At 38.5% G+C, this 19,110-nt stretch overlaps 1 protein-coding gene across 1 annotated transcript; it reads right to left on the bottom strand.

Moving 5' to 3' along the window:
- Positions 1-8,205: 8,205 nt before the first annotated feature.
- On the bottom strand, positions 8,206-16,963 carry LOC134800665 (uncharacterized). The gene is made up of 6 exons (XM_063773147.1): positions 16,789-16,963; positions 16,403-16,471; positions 14,302-14,364; positions 13,822-13,890; positions 13,294-13,359; positions 8,206-10,152 (listed from the first exon to the last, which is right to left on the bottom strand). Exons 1-6 carry the CDS (start codon positions 16,961-16,963, stop codon positions 9,941-9,943), a joined length of 654 nt encoding a protein of 217 aa, XP_063629217.1. The 3' UTR covers positions 8,206-9,940.
- Positions 16,964-19,110: the final 2,147 nt, after the last annotated feature.

The following is a 19,110-nucleotide window of genomic DNA, read 5'->3' as shown; positions in this document are numbered from 1 at the left end:
AATGACGACACAAATACATAGAAAATAACACACTTCAAAGACAAATCTTGCAAACCTCGATCTCTTTTTGTGTACGGACGAGTGACAAGTGTCACAACACGCACACTAACATATTTTCGTTGAAGTATGTTATTGTATTCTGAGAGATGAGAAGTCGGATTTGTCGCTCGACCGATCCGCAATTTGTACTGGGCGAGCAAAATCGATAAATCCAACAATTACATGAGCCTAAAATATAATAATTGTGTTTGAATGTAATTAAACGTATGATATGTAAAAAAAAATATTACATGTGAAATGTAACACTTTCTTTTTGTAAATTTGATGTCCCCGACCTCTTTTTATAACAAAAAACCGAGCAAACAGGCATTTTTGTGCAGCAGTGTTCACGCGCGCGTCTGGACTCGGTCTAGTGAAAAATCCAAGTGCAACTAGTTTTATTACCCGCGCTAGATTAGATTGACGCGCTAATCTTGTACCTCGGCAGAGGGGAAATAGTGCGAATGCCGCCTCCCTTCCGTGTTGCTCGAAGCTCAATATGCATGTCAAAAATAAAAGTAATGTCAGACTAAACAATATGTATTAATAGTATTAGACCGTAAAAAGTCTGCAGCGATTTTGATAGCCCACGCAGTGCAAGTGTCATTTTAAACGTCAAACTTCTATGAAATTATGACGTATAAATATCACGCTGCGTAGGCTAACAAATCCGCTGCAGACTTTAATTGGTGCGACTTTAATAATATAAAAAATAATATTTTGACTGTATTTAAAATAAATTATTTTACACCATGTAAGAAATAAAGCACCAGAAGATCAATAGAGAAACGTAGACAAGTTATTTTTAGATATAATTTCTATTTTAAAACCCGTATAGACTATAAAGAGTAGGTAATTTGATCGTGACGTCACATGCTAGTATTTTATATAAACTCCATAGTAGTAGATCGTTTTGACAATTCGAAAAAATAAACTGGCCGCGTAGGCAAGATACCGATCGCTTACGCTCCGTAGCGATCGAAACGCAACTGTCACTGTCGCACTAATATGGAAGAGTGATAGAGAGACATAATGTTTTTCGTTGTTGAAGCGATAACGATTGTAACCTTGGCTAGCCACGTTTATTTAACTAGTGGTCAAATACTCTACATAATTTTTAAGAAAAAAAAACCGACTTCTATGGGGGCCGGTGAAAGATTATTGTAGATGGTACACTATGTAGAAAAGGAGGTAAAATTACCCACTTTTCTACTAGCATTTCGCTTCTGTAAGGGTCGTAGTTCTAGCCTAACCTAACCCACTTCTCTGATAGCAGTTCGGTTCTATGAGGATCGCAGTTCCAACCTAATCAAACCCACTTTTCAAGTAGCATTTTGTTTCTAACCTAACCTAACCCTTGTTCGGTTCTGTGAGGATCGCAGTTCAAACTTAACCTAACCCACTTAACAGCGCATGCGGTGCGGTGTACGGCATCATCGTACTTTATACCTACATTTTATGATAGGTAATCATAGTGGTTTATTTTGTTAAGGTATCATAGTGGTTTTCCGGGTCCGAGTCCGGGTCCGAGTCTGGTTCCGAGTCCGGGTTCGAATCCGTGTCCGAGTACAGGTCCGGGTCCGAGTCCGAACCGGATCCGGGTATGAGTCCGGTTCTGTGTCCGAGTCCGGGTCCCAGTCCAAGTCAAAATCGAAATTCGTAATCACCAAACGTGTATTATGCGTCGTTGAAGAGTTCTGTTCTGGTCATCATCAGCAGTTCCACTTCATCAAATGCGACAGTTTTTAATGTAAATGCTTGATTTAATGATGAAAATACAAAACAATCTATACGTATGCCTCTAATATTTGAGGAGTTCCCTCGATTCCTTATGGATCCCATCATCAAAACTCGAGCTTGACAAAAATGCGGCTTAAAAACTTAACTTGCTTAACAAACATAACGAAGAGGAAAAATCGCCAAACGTGAACTATGCGTCGTTGAAGAGTTCTGTTCTGATCATCATCAGCAGTTCCACTTCATCGAATGTCACTTTTTTGGATGTATATACTTGATTTGTTAACAAAAACCCAAAAATCACTATATGTATGCCTTTAAGATTTGAGGAGTTCCCTCGATTCCTCATGAATCCCATCATCTGAACTGGGTTTTAACAAAAACGGGACCAATCTGTATGCATATACATTCAATCAAAAATTTTTTTTTCAAAATCCGTTCAGTAATGACGGAGATATGGAGTAACAAACATAAAAAAAAAATATAAAACATACAACCGAATTGATAACCTCCTTCTTTGAGATTTGGAAGTCGGTTCAAAACGCAATCACGGTCCATATCCCGGTCGATAGTGAAACTAACTGTGAATCATTCAAAACTGTTTAAATCAATTATATAAATCCAAATCAGAGGAAATACTTTCGTTTGGTTAATTGCATGTTAGGTTGGTTGGAAATTATATTTAATGAAAGTTACATCAAGAGTGAGGTAGGAAAATTACATTTGTATTAGTATGGACACTCCCTGCCTCCCGTTGCAAGTGCCGCCCACCCGCTCTCGGTTACCTCACAGTTACCGGCTGGCAAGGACGCGACGACGCGGTGCGCAGAGCGGAGGCCACGTGAAATGTTCAAATATTTACAAAACCTATCAGATCACACTGAAAACAACACAATATCTATATGAACAAAATATCATAGTTTCAACTTACGTAATATTTTGGTGGCCTGAATTTCCTTACAAAAATTTTGTTACTTCGTTTATACTGATTCAAAATAGGAAACTATTGTATAAATCGAGCTTAGATACCCACCTTACAGCATAATACGATTCTTATTTCCTCCTAATTCGCGCAATGAGTTTTGAGTCATTGAGGTCATCGAACTTAACAACAAAATGGCGAGAACCCTAGCACGTCTTATCTCACTAGCCGGGTACTGACTGAGCGAGCAGCCTCGCGAGGCAGCCTCGTGAGGCAAATCCTCGGTCAGTCAGGACTAGGGCATGCAGTACCGGTCCCGGTACCAGGAATTTCATTTCCCGGTTCTGGGCATGGCCGGAACCGGGATTCCCGGTTCTTAAGGCACCTTATGATAATTTGTAAGAAATTGTTTATGTTAGCGTACAATCTTTATAAATGACTTATTTTCATATAAATAATTGCGGAAGTATTCATAAATTACTTATTTTATTAAAAAAACACACTTTAATTGGCGTTCCAACCTATTTTCCGAAATTTATGTAACCGGCATAAAAGTAAGGTAAACGTACTAGTGCTCGACATGCCCAATAGATGACACCTTGCTCTCATCTCTGTTGACAATGACTTAAGTTTCAAGATGACATGTAACTACTGGGACCACGTCGAGTACCAGTATGTTTACCTTACTGAGCGATGTTTCAGATAAAAACAAAATTGAAATAGAAAACTGGGTGAATTTTTACAATTTACCATTATCTGTAATATCGATTGAAAATATTGGAATGCCTAATTTACTAGGTTAGTTTGTCGGATTATTTGGGTCCCCCGTTTCATATCACCATTATTAAATGTTATTTAATGTCCAGAGCTAAAGTACTAAAACATTACTACTATTGAAATGGGAATAAATAGTCATATGATGAGAACCGGGAAGTACCGGTACCGGGTATTCAGTACCGGTTCTTTTGACACTATAACATTCCCGGGAATTCCCGGGAATTTGAGAACCGGGAATTCCCGGGAGCATGCCCTAGTCAGGACGTGCCTCGCCCGAGGCAAACGCATGTCTGGCCTCGGCCGAGCGCGCCTCGGCCCGAGCCGAGCGTTGTCGGTTTTTTGTCCATGCTCAAAGGCGCCTCAGTAAGTTTGCCGCGATCACTCAAGACGGTTGTGTTTTGCCTCGCTTGTTCGGCGCATGTTAGCGCCATGGATAAAGAACAGTGCCTTAAATTGATACAACTATATGGTGAATACAGACGATTATGGGATGCGAAATGTCCCGATTACACTAATAGAGGACTAAGAAAAGATGCGTGGAGAAATATAAGCCAAGAAATAAACATTCCAATAAGTGATTTAAAGAAACAGATGGAGTCCTTGCTAGGATCTTACAGGAAGGAAAAGTCGAGAGAAAAAAAAAGCCGAATCACAGGATCAGGTATTTAGACAGACCTCTGCCTAAATACCTCATATCATCATCTTCCTCGCATTGTCCCGGCATTATGCCATGGCTCATGGGAGCCTGGAGTCCGCTTGACAACTAATCCCATGATTTGACGTAGGCACTAGTTTTTACGAAAGCGACTGCCATCTCACCTTCCAACCCAGAGGGGAAACTAGGCCTTATTGGGATTAGTCCGGTTTCCTCACGATGTTTTCCTTCACCAAAAAGCGACTGGCAAATATCAAATGATATTTCGTACATAAGTTCCGAAAAACTCATTCCTCATATATAAATAAATATCGCTATCAAGCGACAGTTTTCGAATGAACGGCCTCATTACACGCGCGGTCTCTGTGCGATTTCACGTTAAACTGAGCGCTCGATATTTGGCTCAGGCGTCACCGTGGCTCGGCTTTTCCGCGCGCGGGAGCCTCGTGCAACAAAACCTACTGACCGAGGCTGCCTCGCGCGGCAAACGTTGCGTGGCATTCGTGCGAGGCTGCTCGCTCAGTCAGTACCCGGCTACTCACACAAGCATGGTACGCGTTCACCTACACGAGCTTAGACTGTGTGCGTAGGAACATGTTTGTTTCATACATTTGATCGCCAGTGTCCGAGGTGTGACTGTATGTTAATAAAAAGCATTATAAACAATATTAAAGAAGTACGCCAAATAACTTAACTTCTATGTTTGTGTTTCAGTGTGCTCGGACGGCAGCGCCGCCCGCGCCAGGGAACAGCTCGCCATGGCTTATTCCGTGGCGCTCGAGCCCCTGCGTGGTGACGCGACTGTTCACAATGGAGACAAACCGTGTGGATATCAGAGAATACACACCGAAGGGGAACAATTTTATCAATGTAGTTATTGTGATCATAAAACTCGTAAAAAACAACACATACAAGGTCACCTCACAATACACACTGGCGAAAAGCCTCACAAATGTAGTCATTGCGACTACAAGTGCAGTAATAATTCTTTGTTACGAAGACACATGAGGAAACATACTGGCGAGAAGCCTTACACTTGTAGCTTCTGTGATTATAAATGCACTGTGAAAACAAACTTAAAAACACACCTGATGATACATACTGGAGCTAAGCCATATAAGTGTAGCGTTTGCGACTACATGTGCAGTCGAAAAAGAAACTTATTAATACATCAGAGGGTACACACCGGTGAGAAGCCGTACAAATGTAAGCATTGCGATTACAGGAGCAGTCAAATCTCAACCTTACGATCTCATGAAATGACACATACTGACGAAAAGCCTTTTCAGTGTAGTCACTGCGATTTCAAATGCAGTCGGAAAACAATATTAAATAAACACCAGATGATAATACACACTGGGGCAAAGCCATTTCAATGTAGCTACTGTGATGAGAAATTCAGTCAGAAACTACACTTAAACAGACACTTGAAGACTCATCCTAGAAAGAAAACATTTGAATGTAGCGATTGCCACTACATATGCAAACAGAAGAAGCGCTTTCTAGATCACCAACGAACACACACCGGAGAGAAGTCGTAAACATGTAAGCATTGCGATTATAAGTGCAGCCAAAGGGCAAACTTACGAAAACATGAAAGGGCACATACTGTAGAAATGCCTTTTCGGTGTAGCCACTGTGATTATAAATGTCGTGATAAATCAAACCTAGGACGTCACCAAACGACGCATACTGGGACGGAGCCTAACACGAAAGCAATAGCAACAAGTACAGCCACAGAATAAATAATAGTACTAACGTACAGAAAGGACACTTCCTACAAAACCGAAGTTTGACAGCGGTTCAGGGTCGAAACATACTGTCCCTTTCTAATGTATGACGCTATCCCTGTCGGCTGTTTAGGGTTGTCAAAATTCAAGCCATTATATTATCTGTGGTCGTGCACGCAAAGGGACGTCAAGTTGTGCCAACCCTAATAATTGCTCGGAGCAATGCTGAGCCGGACGGAGCCGAGAATGATCGAAGGGAGGATTTTCTCCCCACTGGTACAGCCTGAAACAGCAAATGCGAAGACCCTAGTTGATACACGGAAGAGCAGCCTTATACTCCTTATATGGAACGTTCGCGTTGGAGGGTATGCTGCTTTTAGCCCTTCTTTTCTCGTGTCGAGGTTCCCCTAAACTGTGGGTGCCCAGATAGCGGTGCTGACAGCCCGGCCCGTGGCGTCTCAGGTCAGATTCAGAGAAGTGCGGGCACGTGGTACATGCAGAGGTGCTAAAGGCTTCGTCACACAGGCGCGTTTTCCGGGCGGGGCGTGAGCGGGGATTTTACTTATAAAACGCTCACGCCCCGCCCGGAAAACGCGCCTGTGTGACGGAACCTTAAGCTAGTTTTGCTAGCTGTACATTTGAAGCATCGTTTGATATTTTCCAGTCGCTTGCTGAAGGAAAACATCACGAGGGAACCTTCATATTAAAGTAATTTTAAGGTACCATCACGCGCCGCGATTTAGGGTCCTAGCTAAATTGGTTGTTCAATACTTACGCTTTAGAATCTCCAATTAGCAAGAACCCTAAATGGCATAACAATCCCGTACATTTAAATTTAACGAAAAACCTCTCTCTCGCTCTTGTAATATTGGAGTGACAGAGATTGGGATATTTACGTGAAGGTCTGGAGGCTGCTACGTGTTGTGATAGTATAAAGAGTGACTTTGTAATCCTGAAATATTTTTTTTTAATCACACAACTCATTTATTTACATACAATATATATACAGTTTGTACCATTTGGAGTTGAAACTCTAGGTCCATGGGGTCCCAGCGCGCATAAGTAGTTCGCAGAAATCGCTAAGCGTCTGGTTGACGTAACTGGTGACCGAAGAGCTGGCGGCTACCTCGCACAACGTATCAGCATTGCGATACAGCGGGGAAATGCCGCCAGCATCCTTGGTACAATGCCTCAGCGGCCTATTTTAGATTTAAGCTACATAGTTATTAATTTCGTTTAGTACCTACCACTGTATATAAATAAAAATTATTATTCTATTCAATGTATTTTTTATGAAATACCTGATCCAACAACACCCCACACCTGAGGGTTAAGAATAGTTATTTACGATACAAGTGCGGATAGTAGTACTTAAATTCGAATCGAGTGGCGATAAATTAAAACACGACCAAAGGGAGTGTTTTAAATCGACCCGAGTTGCGAATTACCTATTCGTACGTTTTACAGTAAATATGGCCCATCAAACTTTCCACATAGGCACGGAAAGTGCTCATTCCCGGGAGTACTGTAAAAAATATTTCAGAGTTAAAATGGGGTTCAATTTATCAAGATACTTTACTTCATATAAAGGCATTTAACTGTATAATTTAAATTAAATTTTAGCACTTAGGATAATTCTTCTTCTATGAGGGTTGGGTGAGAGGGTTTATTTCGAGAACACGTTTTACGAGTGATGTAACTTGAAAGTGCGTAGAAAAACATGTTGCATGTTGTCAAATTATCTAACAGGCAACATCTAGTAAATGTATAAGCATGTATAAATAATTACACTTTTATATAAGTACTGTATAATTCATCTTTAATAATAATTAACAATAATTGGTTTTAAATCATTTATTTCTCATAAGAATTTATACAATTCACCTTCATGAGAATTAGAAGTAACTAAGTTAACATTACAACTTTGGAATTAACAAGTTTGGGTGTGCGTATGCATGCAAACTTACAGTCTCACAACACAAACAAGTACCGTAAAAATAAACTAACTAAAAACATACACTTAAATTAACAAAAACATACACATATTTCTACAATTTTACTTTAATGTAACTACATTCCAATTTAGTGTAAGTACGGAAAAGGCAAAACATTATTTCTGCACAAAATGGGGACCATTGACAAACAACAAACTCTTTCATTTACTTTAGTGGGATGAATCTGTTTGGTAAGAAAATAAGTCTAGCCATACGCGACCATATACCGCTCAGTACAAAATATAAATAATTCAAATATATAATTGAGTATAATAAAACGTAGCAGTTTTATTATACTCAATTATATATTTGAATTATTCCAAATTGTTGCTAAGTATATACCTACTCCATTCTACAAAGTGGAAAAAAAATAAGTGTTGCCAGGGAGGTTTTAGGATTACACTGAGCAACTTATACTACAACACGAACGTTGAAGGGTATGTCGCCTTTTGACTTCGCTTCCGTGTATCATCTGGTATCTTCGCAGGTGCTGTTTCAGGCTGCACTTTGTAGTCACAATTACAAATTTTTAGGCTTCGTCCCAGCATGCATCTTCTGGTGACGACGTAGGGAAGATTTTTCACTGCACTTAAAGTCGCAATGACTGCGTTTGTAAGGCTTTTCTCCAGTATGTATTCTCAGGTGTCTTATTAAGTGTGTTTTCTGAATGCATTTGTAATCACAGTGACTACATTGAAATGGCTTCGCCCCGGTATGTATCATCAGGTGATCTCGTAAGCTTGATTTACGACTGAATTTATAATCACAATAGCTGCACGTAAATGGTTTCTCACCAGTATGTGTTCCTTCATGTCTTCGTACGCTAGTAATATGACTGCTTTTGTATTCGCAATAACTACATTTGTAAAGCCCTTTTTCAGTGAGTATTTTCTGGTACCTCTGGTTGTGCGTCTTCTGGTGACTTTTGCATTTCAAATCATAGTCGCTACACTGAGGCTTCTCGTCAGCATGTGTCCTTTCGTGTTTTCGTAACAGAGAATTAAAACTGCACTTGTAGTCGTAAGGACTACATTTGTAAGGCTTTTCTCGAGTGTGTATTCTCAGGTGTCTTTTTAAGTGTGATTTATTATAGCATTTGTAATCACAGTGGCTACATAGAAATTGCTTCGCCCCAGTATGTATCATCAGGTGATTTTCTAAGTGAAATTTGTGATCGCAGTGACTACACTGAAAAGGCTTCTCGCCAGTATGTGTCATTTCATGTCTTCGTAAGCTTGTCCAATGCTTGCAATTGTAGTCACAATGCCTACATTTGTAAGGCTTTTCTCCAGTGTGTATTTTTAAGTAAGATTTATTATTGCATTTAAAATCACAATGACTGCATTTGTAAAGCTTTTCTTCAGCGTGTATTCTCTGGTGTATTTTTAAATTTGATCTCTGAATGCATTTGTAATCACAGTAGCTACATGTAAAAGGTTTCTCGCCAGTATGTGTCTTTTCATGGAGTCGTAAGCCTGAACTATTTCTGCTTTTGTAGTCACAATCACTACATTTGTAAGGCTTTTCTCCAGTGTATATCCGCTGGTGTATTTTTAAGTGTGATTTCCGATTACATTTGTAATCACAGTGGGTACATTGAAATGGCTTCGCCCCAGTATGTATCATCAGGTGATTCAGTAAGCCTGATTTCTGAATGAATTTTTTATCACAGTAGCTGCACGTAAATGGTTTCTGGCCAGTATGTGTCCCTTCATGTCTTCGTACGCTAGTAATATGACTGCTTTTGTAGTCGCAATAACTACATTTGTAAAGCTTTTTTCCAGTGAGTAGTATTCTCCGGTTGTGCGTCTTCTGGTGACTTTTGCATTTCGAATCATAGTCGCTACACTTAATAGGATTTCCAGCAAAGTGTATTGTTTGGTGTTTGTGTAAATCACTTTTACACGAATTCGTGTAACTACAGTGACTACAATTGAAATTAATCTCCAAAAAGTGACTCTTTAAATGAGTCTCCAAAGTTTTCTTGCTACTTGTTGTATACTCACATTCAGCACACATGAAATTTGAAAAACCATGTTCGCTTTTCTCGTGTTCTATCACAAGCAATTTGGTTTGAAACGTAGAATTACAAAAAACACAAGCAAATGGTTTTGGTCCGGTCGACACGTGTGTGTTTTCTTAAAATAGTCTTGCTTCTGAAATGCTCGCCACAGTTTTCACAGTAGAATGGCTTGTCTCTACTGTGAACAGTCGCGTCGTCGCGGAGGCGCTCGAGCACCACGGAACAAGCCATCGCGAGCTGTTCCCTGGCGCGGGCGGCGCTGCCGTCCGAACACACTGAAACAAATAAACAAAGCATTTGCATCCATAGAAAAATATCGGTAAATTCGCTTTTTTCTCTACATACTAATGTATAGTAGCGGGAAGGAGAAGAGCAGGACAACATGACAGCACTAACCCGCCGCTGACGAGCCGCCGTCACTCATCACATCATCCGCCTCCGACTTGACGAGGGGGTCTACATCTGGAACAATAACAAGAAGTGTTATATGGTGTACGATCAAACTCTACATCCGTGGAACTAACACTATCATTATCTTATGAAAAGTAAACAAACTGCTGTCATTGTGTATTTTTATTTAGATAAACTGCAAGTATGAAACGCTTTCAAAACAGGATAAAACCGTACCTACATAAAACCACAAGGAAAATTATATTTGATGTTGTTCAGATTTGTCGCGCGGGAAAAACTTACAAAACTTCATACAACGCGTTTCCGCTATGACGGGTGTTTATGTTGTATTGAATATAAAATAATTACCTATTTAATAGTCCCCTTATTAATTAGTCTCCGGCACATAATCGGTTAGCCATAATGTGATTTGTAGTGTTTAGTTTTAAAATATATTTTTATAATATGTATGCTAGTTTTAAGGTTTAATGTATGGGCCAGTTGCCTGAAATAAAAATAAATCATTTCATTAATTACGTGATTAAGTCCCGTTGTGCAATTTAATAATCGTGAAAGTTTAATTTAATGTCATTCATGATCTTTAAATAGAGTCGGACCAAACAAAGTCTGCAGCGGATTTGATAGGCCACATAGTGCAAGTGTCATTTATACGTCATTCATAGAAGTTTGACGTTTAAAATAACTGCGTAACACTTTCACGGCGTGGGCTATCAAATCCGCTGCAGACTATTCTTTGTCTGACATAATGTACCTACAATGGGGTTGGCCGGTGGAAGTTTTTAGCAGATGGCGCCATCATAGCTTGCCCCGTCAATCCCTAGAATTGTGTCAAATTTTTGTTTTTTTAATACCCTGGATGCCAGCTCTTTAAGCCAAATCTCATAGAAAAAGGGGCAAGCTATGATGGCGCCATCTAGGCAAACCTTTGACAGTTGCCAACCCCATTTATTATACCCGTACTTTCGACGATGTATGATATCATAATCATAGATCATAGGGTTGTCACAACTTGACGTCCCTTTGCGTGCACGACCACAGATAAGATAATGGCTTGAATTTTGATAACCCTAAATAGCTGAAAGGGATAGTGTCATATATTAGAAAGGGACAGCATGATTCGACCCTGAACAGCTGTCAAACTTCGATTTGGTAGGAAGTTTCCTTTCTGTAGGGTAGTACTATAGACCGACCGTTTAAATGAGTCCTCGCCTGCGCGGTACGGGGGCGACGGGGAAGAACGACTAAGGGAGGCGGGAAAGGTAGGAAGGTATAATAGTGTAGTATAGATATGGTATAATTATTTATTCTGTGGTATAATTTATGCAAATTGACTTGTCAATTTAGTCCGCGAGATTCTGGAGGCAACGTTGTATAAGGTAGCGAGAATAAGAATGGTAAGGAGAGATCTTAAGTGTAGAATAAAATTATTTTTTTTTATTAAATATTTTAATTATATTAATTTATAAATTAAGGACATGTATCATTTAAATTACTTCTTGTAATAAAAATGAAATATAAATTACTTATTTATATTTTCTAACACCGCCTTCTCGAGCCGCAGTTGGCATCGCAACATCCAGAGAGGAATACAAGGACTAAGTTTATATGGAGATGCGGTCCTCCACAACCCTCTTAATTAGGTACGTAATTCATGTTTTAGGTGTCTCGCAGGTGCTGTGTCAGGCACTTGTTAGTTGCAATTATTACTTTTTAGGCTTCGTCCCAGTATGCGTCTTCTGGTGACGTTGTAGGTTGGATTTATTACTGAATTTGTAATCACAATGCATACATGTGAAAGGTTTCTCGCCAGTGTGTGTCCTTTCGTGTGTTCGTAACTTATAACTAGTCCTGCACTTGTAATCGCAATCATTACATTTGAACGGCTTCTCTCCGCCTCCGGTATATATGTTCTGGTGTGCTAACAAGTTTGCTCTCTGCCTGCACCTGTAGTCGCAATAGCTACATTTGAATGGCTTAGCCCCAGTATGTATCATCAGGTGTAATTTTAAATTTGATTTATCACTGCATTTGTAGTCACAATGACTACATTTGTAAGGCTTTTCTCCAGTGTGCATCCTCTGGTGTGTTATTAAGTGTGATTTCACATTACATTTGTAATCACAGTGGCTACATTGAAATGGCTTCGCCCCAGTATGTACCGTCAAATGATATTGTAAGCTTGATCTATTAGTATATTGTTTATTACAGTAGCTGCACGTATATGGTTTCTCGCCAGTATGGTGTCTCCGGTTGTGCGTCTTCTGGTGACGTCGCAGATTTGATTGAACACTGCATTTGAAATTGCAGTTGCTACACATAAAAGGTTTTCCAGCCATGTGTATTCTTTGGTGTTTGTGTAAATCACTTTTACACGAACTCGTGTAACTACAGTGACTACAATTAAAATTGTTCTTAACTGAGTGACTCTTTAAATGAGTCACCAAATTTTTCTTGGAACTTGTTGTATACTCACATTCAGCACACATGAAATTTGTAACACCATGTTCGTTTTTCACGTGTTCGATTACAAGAAATTTGGTTTGAAAAGTAGAACTACAAAAATCACAAGCAAATGCTGTTGGTCCGGTGGACAAGTGTGTGTTTTCTATGTGTTTTCTTAAAACAATCTTGTTTCTGAAATGCTTGCCACAGTGTTCGCAGCCGTATGGTTTGGCTTCATTGTGAAGAGTCACGTCGCCGCGGAGGCGCTCGAGCACCACGACACAAGCCATCGCGAGCTGGTCCCTGGCGCGCGCGGCGCTGCCCTCCGAACACACTGAAACACAAATTTTAAGCAATGCATTTGCCTCTATAGAAAGAATATCGGTAAATTAGCTAGTTTTCCCTAAAACCACATTTGTGATGATATATGTAACGACTACGACGAATTACGCCTTTCTTACTCAAATTATATACACCGTATACGACCACGGATATCCTCTGAATATCACTATGAATGTATAGTAGCGGGAAGGAGAAGAGCAGGACAACATGACAGCACTAACCCGCCGCTGACGAGCCGCCGTCACTCATCACATCATCCGTCTCCGACTTGACGAGGGGGTCTACATCTGGAACAATAACAAGGAGAAGTGTTACATGTACTCAATAAAATATTTAAAAGAATATTTTTGTGTACTACAAATGTGTGGTATAAAATAAACAAATTGTTTATTTCTAAATTAACAGTAATAAATAAACTTATTTTCTTATTTACCAAAACAAAACCAAGGGAAAATGATAGACTTGTTTTTGCACCGCCTACAACTTATCTGCTTTGCCTAAAGGTTGACTGGTAGAGAATGCCCTATGGCATTAAGTTCGCCTTTTGTACAGTGTATTTCCTTATGTGCAATAAATATTAAATAAATAAATAGCAACAATTTTATTTGCCATCGTAATTACGCATACTTATAGTAACTGCAAAGCTTTATATAATAATATAAAGCTTATATAAAGCTTTGCAGTTACAAAGACAACAGTATTGTATTTATAGTTATATATTAAAGTTATGTCAACAGACAAGTACTTACATAACACATCGAACACTGAATCATCATCCGCGCCGTCATCAGCCTGCTCAGATTTGGCCGCAGACTCTGCTAAACAACAAAAGCTCAATATGATATATAGTGTAGAAAAATAAGTCGGGCCCTGGAGGGAAACTACCTTAAATCTTCAAGTTAGCTCATTTTACTTAAAGGAGACATTCCTTTATTTTTAAAAAGTAACAAAACTGCATTCAAAGATTTTTAAATTTTGCTGGTCTCCACTGGGAATCAAACCGAGTAAAACTTCCAAAAAATAAACACTCGCTATTTTTTTCTACATGCTAGTTAATACAGTTAATGTTAATGATAACATTTATCCAAGAAACATTAGGTCTTACACTCGTCTGTAGCATAAAATCGAATATTTAGTACTCAAGAATATTTTTAGACAAGCGAAATTGAAGAAAAAATTTAAAATCTGTTGTTTTTCCACACTGTGTACATATTAAAACATGAACTAACCCATGAGTTCCTTGGTCTTCTCTTCGCCGACCTCTGACTGATCCACCAGTACGGGCTCTTCATCTGAAGCAAAACTTAATTATATAAACATCAAAACAAACACCGCTTTATGAAGCATTCACGAAGAGTCAGGTCGCCACACATCGGTGCAGTACAACTTGTATAATCTTTAATGGAAAAAACGGACTTTACTAAACAGTTTGAAATGCCATATAATCATATTGACAACCATAGTGCAACCATCAAAACAAACCGTACAAAGGGTTTTAGGGTGGTCAATATTGCTCCGTAAATGTGAATGCTATGGAATAAGAGGCAATGCTCTAAAATGGATCGAGAGTTACCTAAACAATAGAGTACAGTGTGTCGAACTAGATAAAATCAACGAAAATAACGAAATTGCAGTTTATTGGTCAACATATAGACAAAATAAAAGTGGAGTCCCACAAGGGAGCGTGCTGGGGCCCCTCTTATTCCTTATCTATATTAACGATCTTCCTAAAGAGATATCTTATCCGATGTCCCTCTTTGCTGACGACATAGCTGTTATCATACCAGACGAAGACAAGACAAACTCATATGAGGATAAAATAAACGACACCATAAAATCTATTGACATGTGGTTAAATAAAAATAATTTAAAAGCCAATGTCTCAAAAACCTGTTACATTCAATTCCATAACTACAAAACACAAAAAGTAGACCTTAAGATATTATGTCAATGTGAAGAAATACAACGAGTAGATGAAACGAAATTTCTAGGAATTACATTAGACCAACACTGTTCTTGGAAAGCGCACATAAAAGTTGTATGTGATAAACTCGGAAAATTTGTTTTTGCTCTTAAACAAGTGAGGTTGGTCGCAGGAGAAAAGACAGCACTGCTCGCATATCACGGCTATGTAACATCAGTCTTAAAATATGGTATTCTTATATGGGGCAATTCAACAGATTTTATTAAAGCTTTTCTTATACAGAAAAAATGTGTAAGAGCAGTATGTGGCTACGGACCCAGGGACTCCTGTAAACCCTTATTCCAAAAACTAGGACTGCTTACACTAACTGGCCTATACATTTTTGAATTAGCATGTTATGTACGGAAAGAGCTCTCATCATATACAACACTAAATCGCAATCAACGACTTAGGCAAAAAGATGAGAGTAAATTGTTAATGCCATCATGCTCAACTGCTTTATTTAAAAATAACTGTTACAGCATGAGCATCACTGTATATAATAAGTTACCAGAAGAATTGCGTAAACTGCAAGACACATTATTTATGACAAAATTAAAGAAATGGCTGATAAATAAATGTTTTTATACAATAAAAGAATTTTTGGACGAATGATGTAAGTAGGTATTATAATTTGATTAATGAATTTGGACATTTAAATATTTATAATGTGTAATTTATGTAAAATGGTGATAAAATGTATATTCAATTTAATTTATAGTTGTAATGGAAAATGGATGTAATGTAAATAATTGATTGTTAATGTACATAATGTAAATAGTTTAATTTTAAGATCAATATTTGCATGCTGCCCTTGGCTAAACATGTGATACTGCCTAATACTTATACCAATTATGTCAACTTATGTACCATGTTTATGCAAATAAATCATTATCTTATCTTATCTTATCAGGAAATCTAACATATCCATATATATTTTTCTTTTTTAAATATCGTCACATGAGGTCAGATCATAATAAACCGTAAAGTGTCATTTCTACAATAGAATCCCGAATGTAGTGAGGGATTCTAAAGTAGAATCCTGAGCGTAATGAGGGAATCAAGTGTTAACGCCCAAGACGAAATAATTTTGATACCGTGTGACACATGCTGCTTTTCACATCAACTATGAGGAAATTAAAAAAATCTTAGTGTTGACACAATTATTATGTTTCAAAATATTATTCAAGCTAAAAAGAGAATGCAAAAAATAACAGAAACAGTGTCCTAGAACAGAAAAGTGCCACTTTGATCCCCCCTAGCAGGGAGGAAAAGTGCCATTTTGATCCCTCCTAGCGGGGAAGAAAAAGGCCTTTTCCGAATAGCTGATGTGAAAAAATTTAAGTAGCAAGCAAGCAAGTACTTACATAACACATCAAACACTGAATCATCATCCGCGCCATCATCAGCCAGCTCAACTTTGGCTGCAGACTCCGCTGAACAACACAAGCAATGTTATTTAATAATAAAGACAAACTAAGAGAATTTCAACTTTCTACCACTGTAGTCCTTGAGGTAGAGTATGCTGACAGACAATTTGGTAATAGGTAATATGGGTTAGGAACCCAAAAACGTTTAAAAAGTATTCCTAAACTGAAGAAAATTGACTAATAGATGTTGTGTAGTAGCATATATCAGTAACCTATACATTCAATGTGATTTTCAAAATAAAATTTCAATTTAGATTATTATTTTCTTTACACACCAAACATACATGAATAACAGATAATTAAAATTAGTTGTTCAAGCCAACCTTTAACAAGCAGTGCCTGCAGCTCCGCCTGGCTGCGCTGCACTTGCAGCTTGAAGTCGCTCGCGTCTCGCAGGCGGCCCACGCACGCCGAGCAGATGCCGCACGAGCCCGAGCCGCCTAGTACCAGCTGCAAGTTAAATAGTACATTAATTAACAAAGAAAACGAATTATACATATAGTAATCGTGAATTTTATTATTGTTTCTAGTTTTCAATTAGATTGCTATTACTCCACTATTAAAGTAGTAGTACTTACATGTATATCAAAGCTCTCTTTGATCATGTCGGCATATATCTCCGTTTTGCCGGCATGTGTGTACGGCGTCGTCAGGTCCTTGTGCGGAGCACACCGCAGGCAGCAGAGACACGCATGCATCACGTCCATCACGGCAACCGCTACGTTGTTCGTATGTACTCGTACTCGTCAATCCGCCGCCGCTCTTCGTTTGACCAAAGATGACAAATGACAAACTCCCAGAACGGAATGTCTTTATGAAATATAAATTTAATTGACAAAAAGTTAAATTTACAATTACAGGAGATGTATCAAAAAGTAAATAAAACAAGCTTCGTGATTGTTTTGATTAACAACGCAACAGTCCTTTGCCTAACCCCAAATATAATGCAAAAATGTGGCCAAAATAAAAATGCAACACACAGATGACAGATGGATGACAGATTACCACAGACATGCCTTTTTTTTTTGGTCCTATGAATACGGCTGTCCATCTTTAGGAATATTATATCTAAGGGTACGCGCTACGCGCATCCTTTTCTTATCTGTAGCTAGTGAGATAATGTCAAATCAAACTGTCAAAATGTTTGATTTGAGGTTAGATTTGTTGTTAATTTGTTAATGTATTATTGAGTTCGTTGTTTTCGAGTCCTGTTGGTCGTGCTCGTGTGTTAGAAGATAAAGCATACACAGATAGGTGTGTATTACATACTGTTAACTGTATTTGTTATGTATATCTGTTTATTCTGAACATAAATGGCTTTTTCCAACTACCTAAGAATAAACACGTTGCGTCGCTGAGACCCGACTGTGATCACAGAATCAATAATACTGTGCTATACTGTACTTCATAACGCGCCTATTTCTCCGAATTTTCGCCGACTGATTTCTTAATGTTGTCTTAGAAACCCTTCTTCTGGATATCTTAAAACACTGTGCACATCCACCCTATCAGATGAATAAAGAATAATGTTAGACAGTTGTGACACAGTTTTGTGGGACAGGATGGTGCATAGTAGTAGGTTTGACATAAATGTTATTGTTTTGTATGAATTAAACATTCTTGTCTTTTTAAATGACAACATGCTCATGAAGAATCTGAAGGACTTGCGTTGCGCGACAGTGACAGTCAAAACACTACCTGAAGTACACTTTTTATAAATAAAATAGTTGTTTTTGGTAATGTTTTTTTTTACATTTAACATTTTGAAGTCAACGCAAAATCGTGACAACGACGCCAAAGACGGCATTTGACGTAGACCGTTTTAGGTTGGCATTATTTATTCACAAAACTAAATTTTACCCCCATGGCGTCAGTGGCACGGCAAATCGATGCGCCGTTTGGCGTTCAAAAGGTTAAACTACTTAATGACAAACTCACTATCTCATGAAATTTTGGAAAATGAAACTATACCTGAACAATGGACCAAGACCACAATTACTCTTCTACACAAGAAAGGAGACAAAACTGAAATGAACAATTACAGACCAATAAGCTTGATGAGTAATTTATACAAGGTTTTTTCAATATTATTATTAGGACGTGTCACAAAAATCTTGGAAGAAAACCAGCCAAGGGAGCAAGCCAGATTTAGAAAGAATTTTTCTACAATCGATCATATTCTAGTCATCAAACAGATAATAGAAAAATGCCACGAATATAGGCTGAAATATTATGTAGCATTTGTAGACTACAATAAGGCTTTTGACTCCCTTAAGCATGACGAGATATGGAAATCACTTAAAGAACAAGGAATCACATAAAAATATATTAGAATTATAAAAGAAATCTACTCAAACAGCACGGCTAGGATTAAACTAGAGCGAACAGGCAAGGAGTTTCCTATAAAGAAAGGTGTCCGTCAGGGCGATCCCTTATCACCAAAAATATTTACTGCCGTCCTGGAAAGCGTGTTTAGACGCATGAATTGGGAAAACTTTGGTCTCAATATTAAAGGCAGAAGACCCAATCACCTACGGTTCGCAGATGACCTCATACTGGTAACAGATAACCCTTCAGAGCTGAAAACTATGTTAGACGATTTAAACACACAAAGTGAACTGGCAGGCCTTTCTATGAATATGTCA

Source organism: Cydia splendana, chromosome 20 (genome assembly GCF_910591565.1).
Source record: "Cydia splendana chromosome 20, ilCydSple1.2, whole genome shotgun sequence".
Lineage (NCBI taxonomy): Eukaryota > Metazoa > Arthropoda > Insecta > Lepidoptera > Tortricidae > Cydia > Cydia splendana.
Note: the sequence above shows the minus strand (reverse complement) of the source record. Positions and strands in the feature narration are given on the sequence as shown.

Coding starts and splice junctions, on each gene's coding strand:
- LOC134800665 (XM_063773147.1), bottom strand. CDS start 16,963: ATGTATAATTCGTTTTCTTTGTTAATTAATGTACTATTTAACTTGCAG. Junction 13,891..14,301: donor GAAGACCAAGGAACTCATGG/GTTAGTTCATGT, acceptor TTTGTTGTTTAG/CAGAGTCTGCGGCCAAATCT. Junction 10,153..13,293: donor CGGCGGCTCGTCAGCGGCGG/GTTAGTGCTGTC, acceptor TATTTGTTTCAG/TGTGTTCGGACGGCAGCGCC.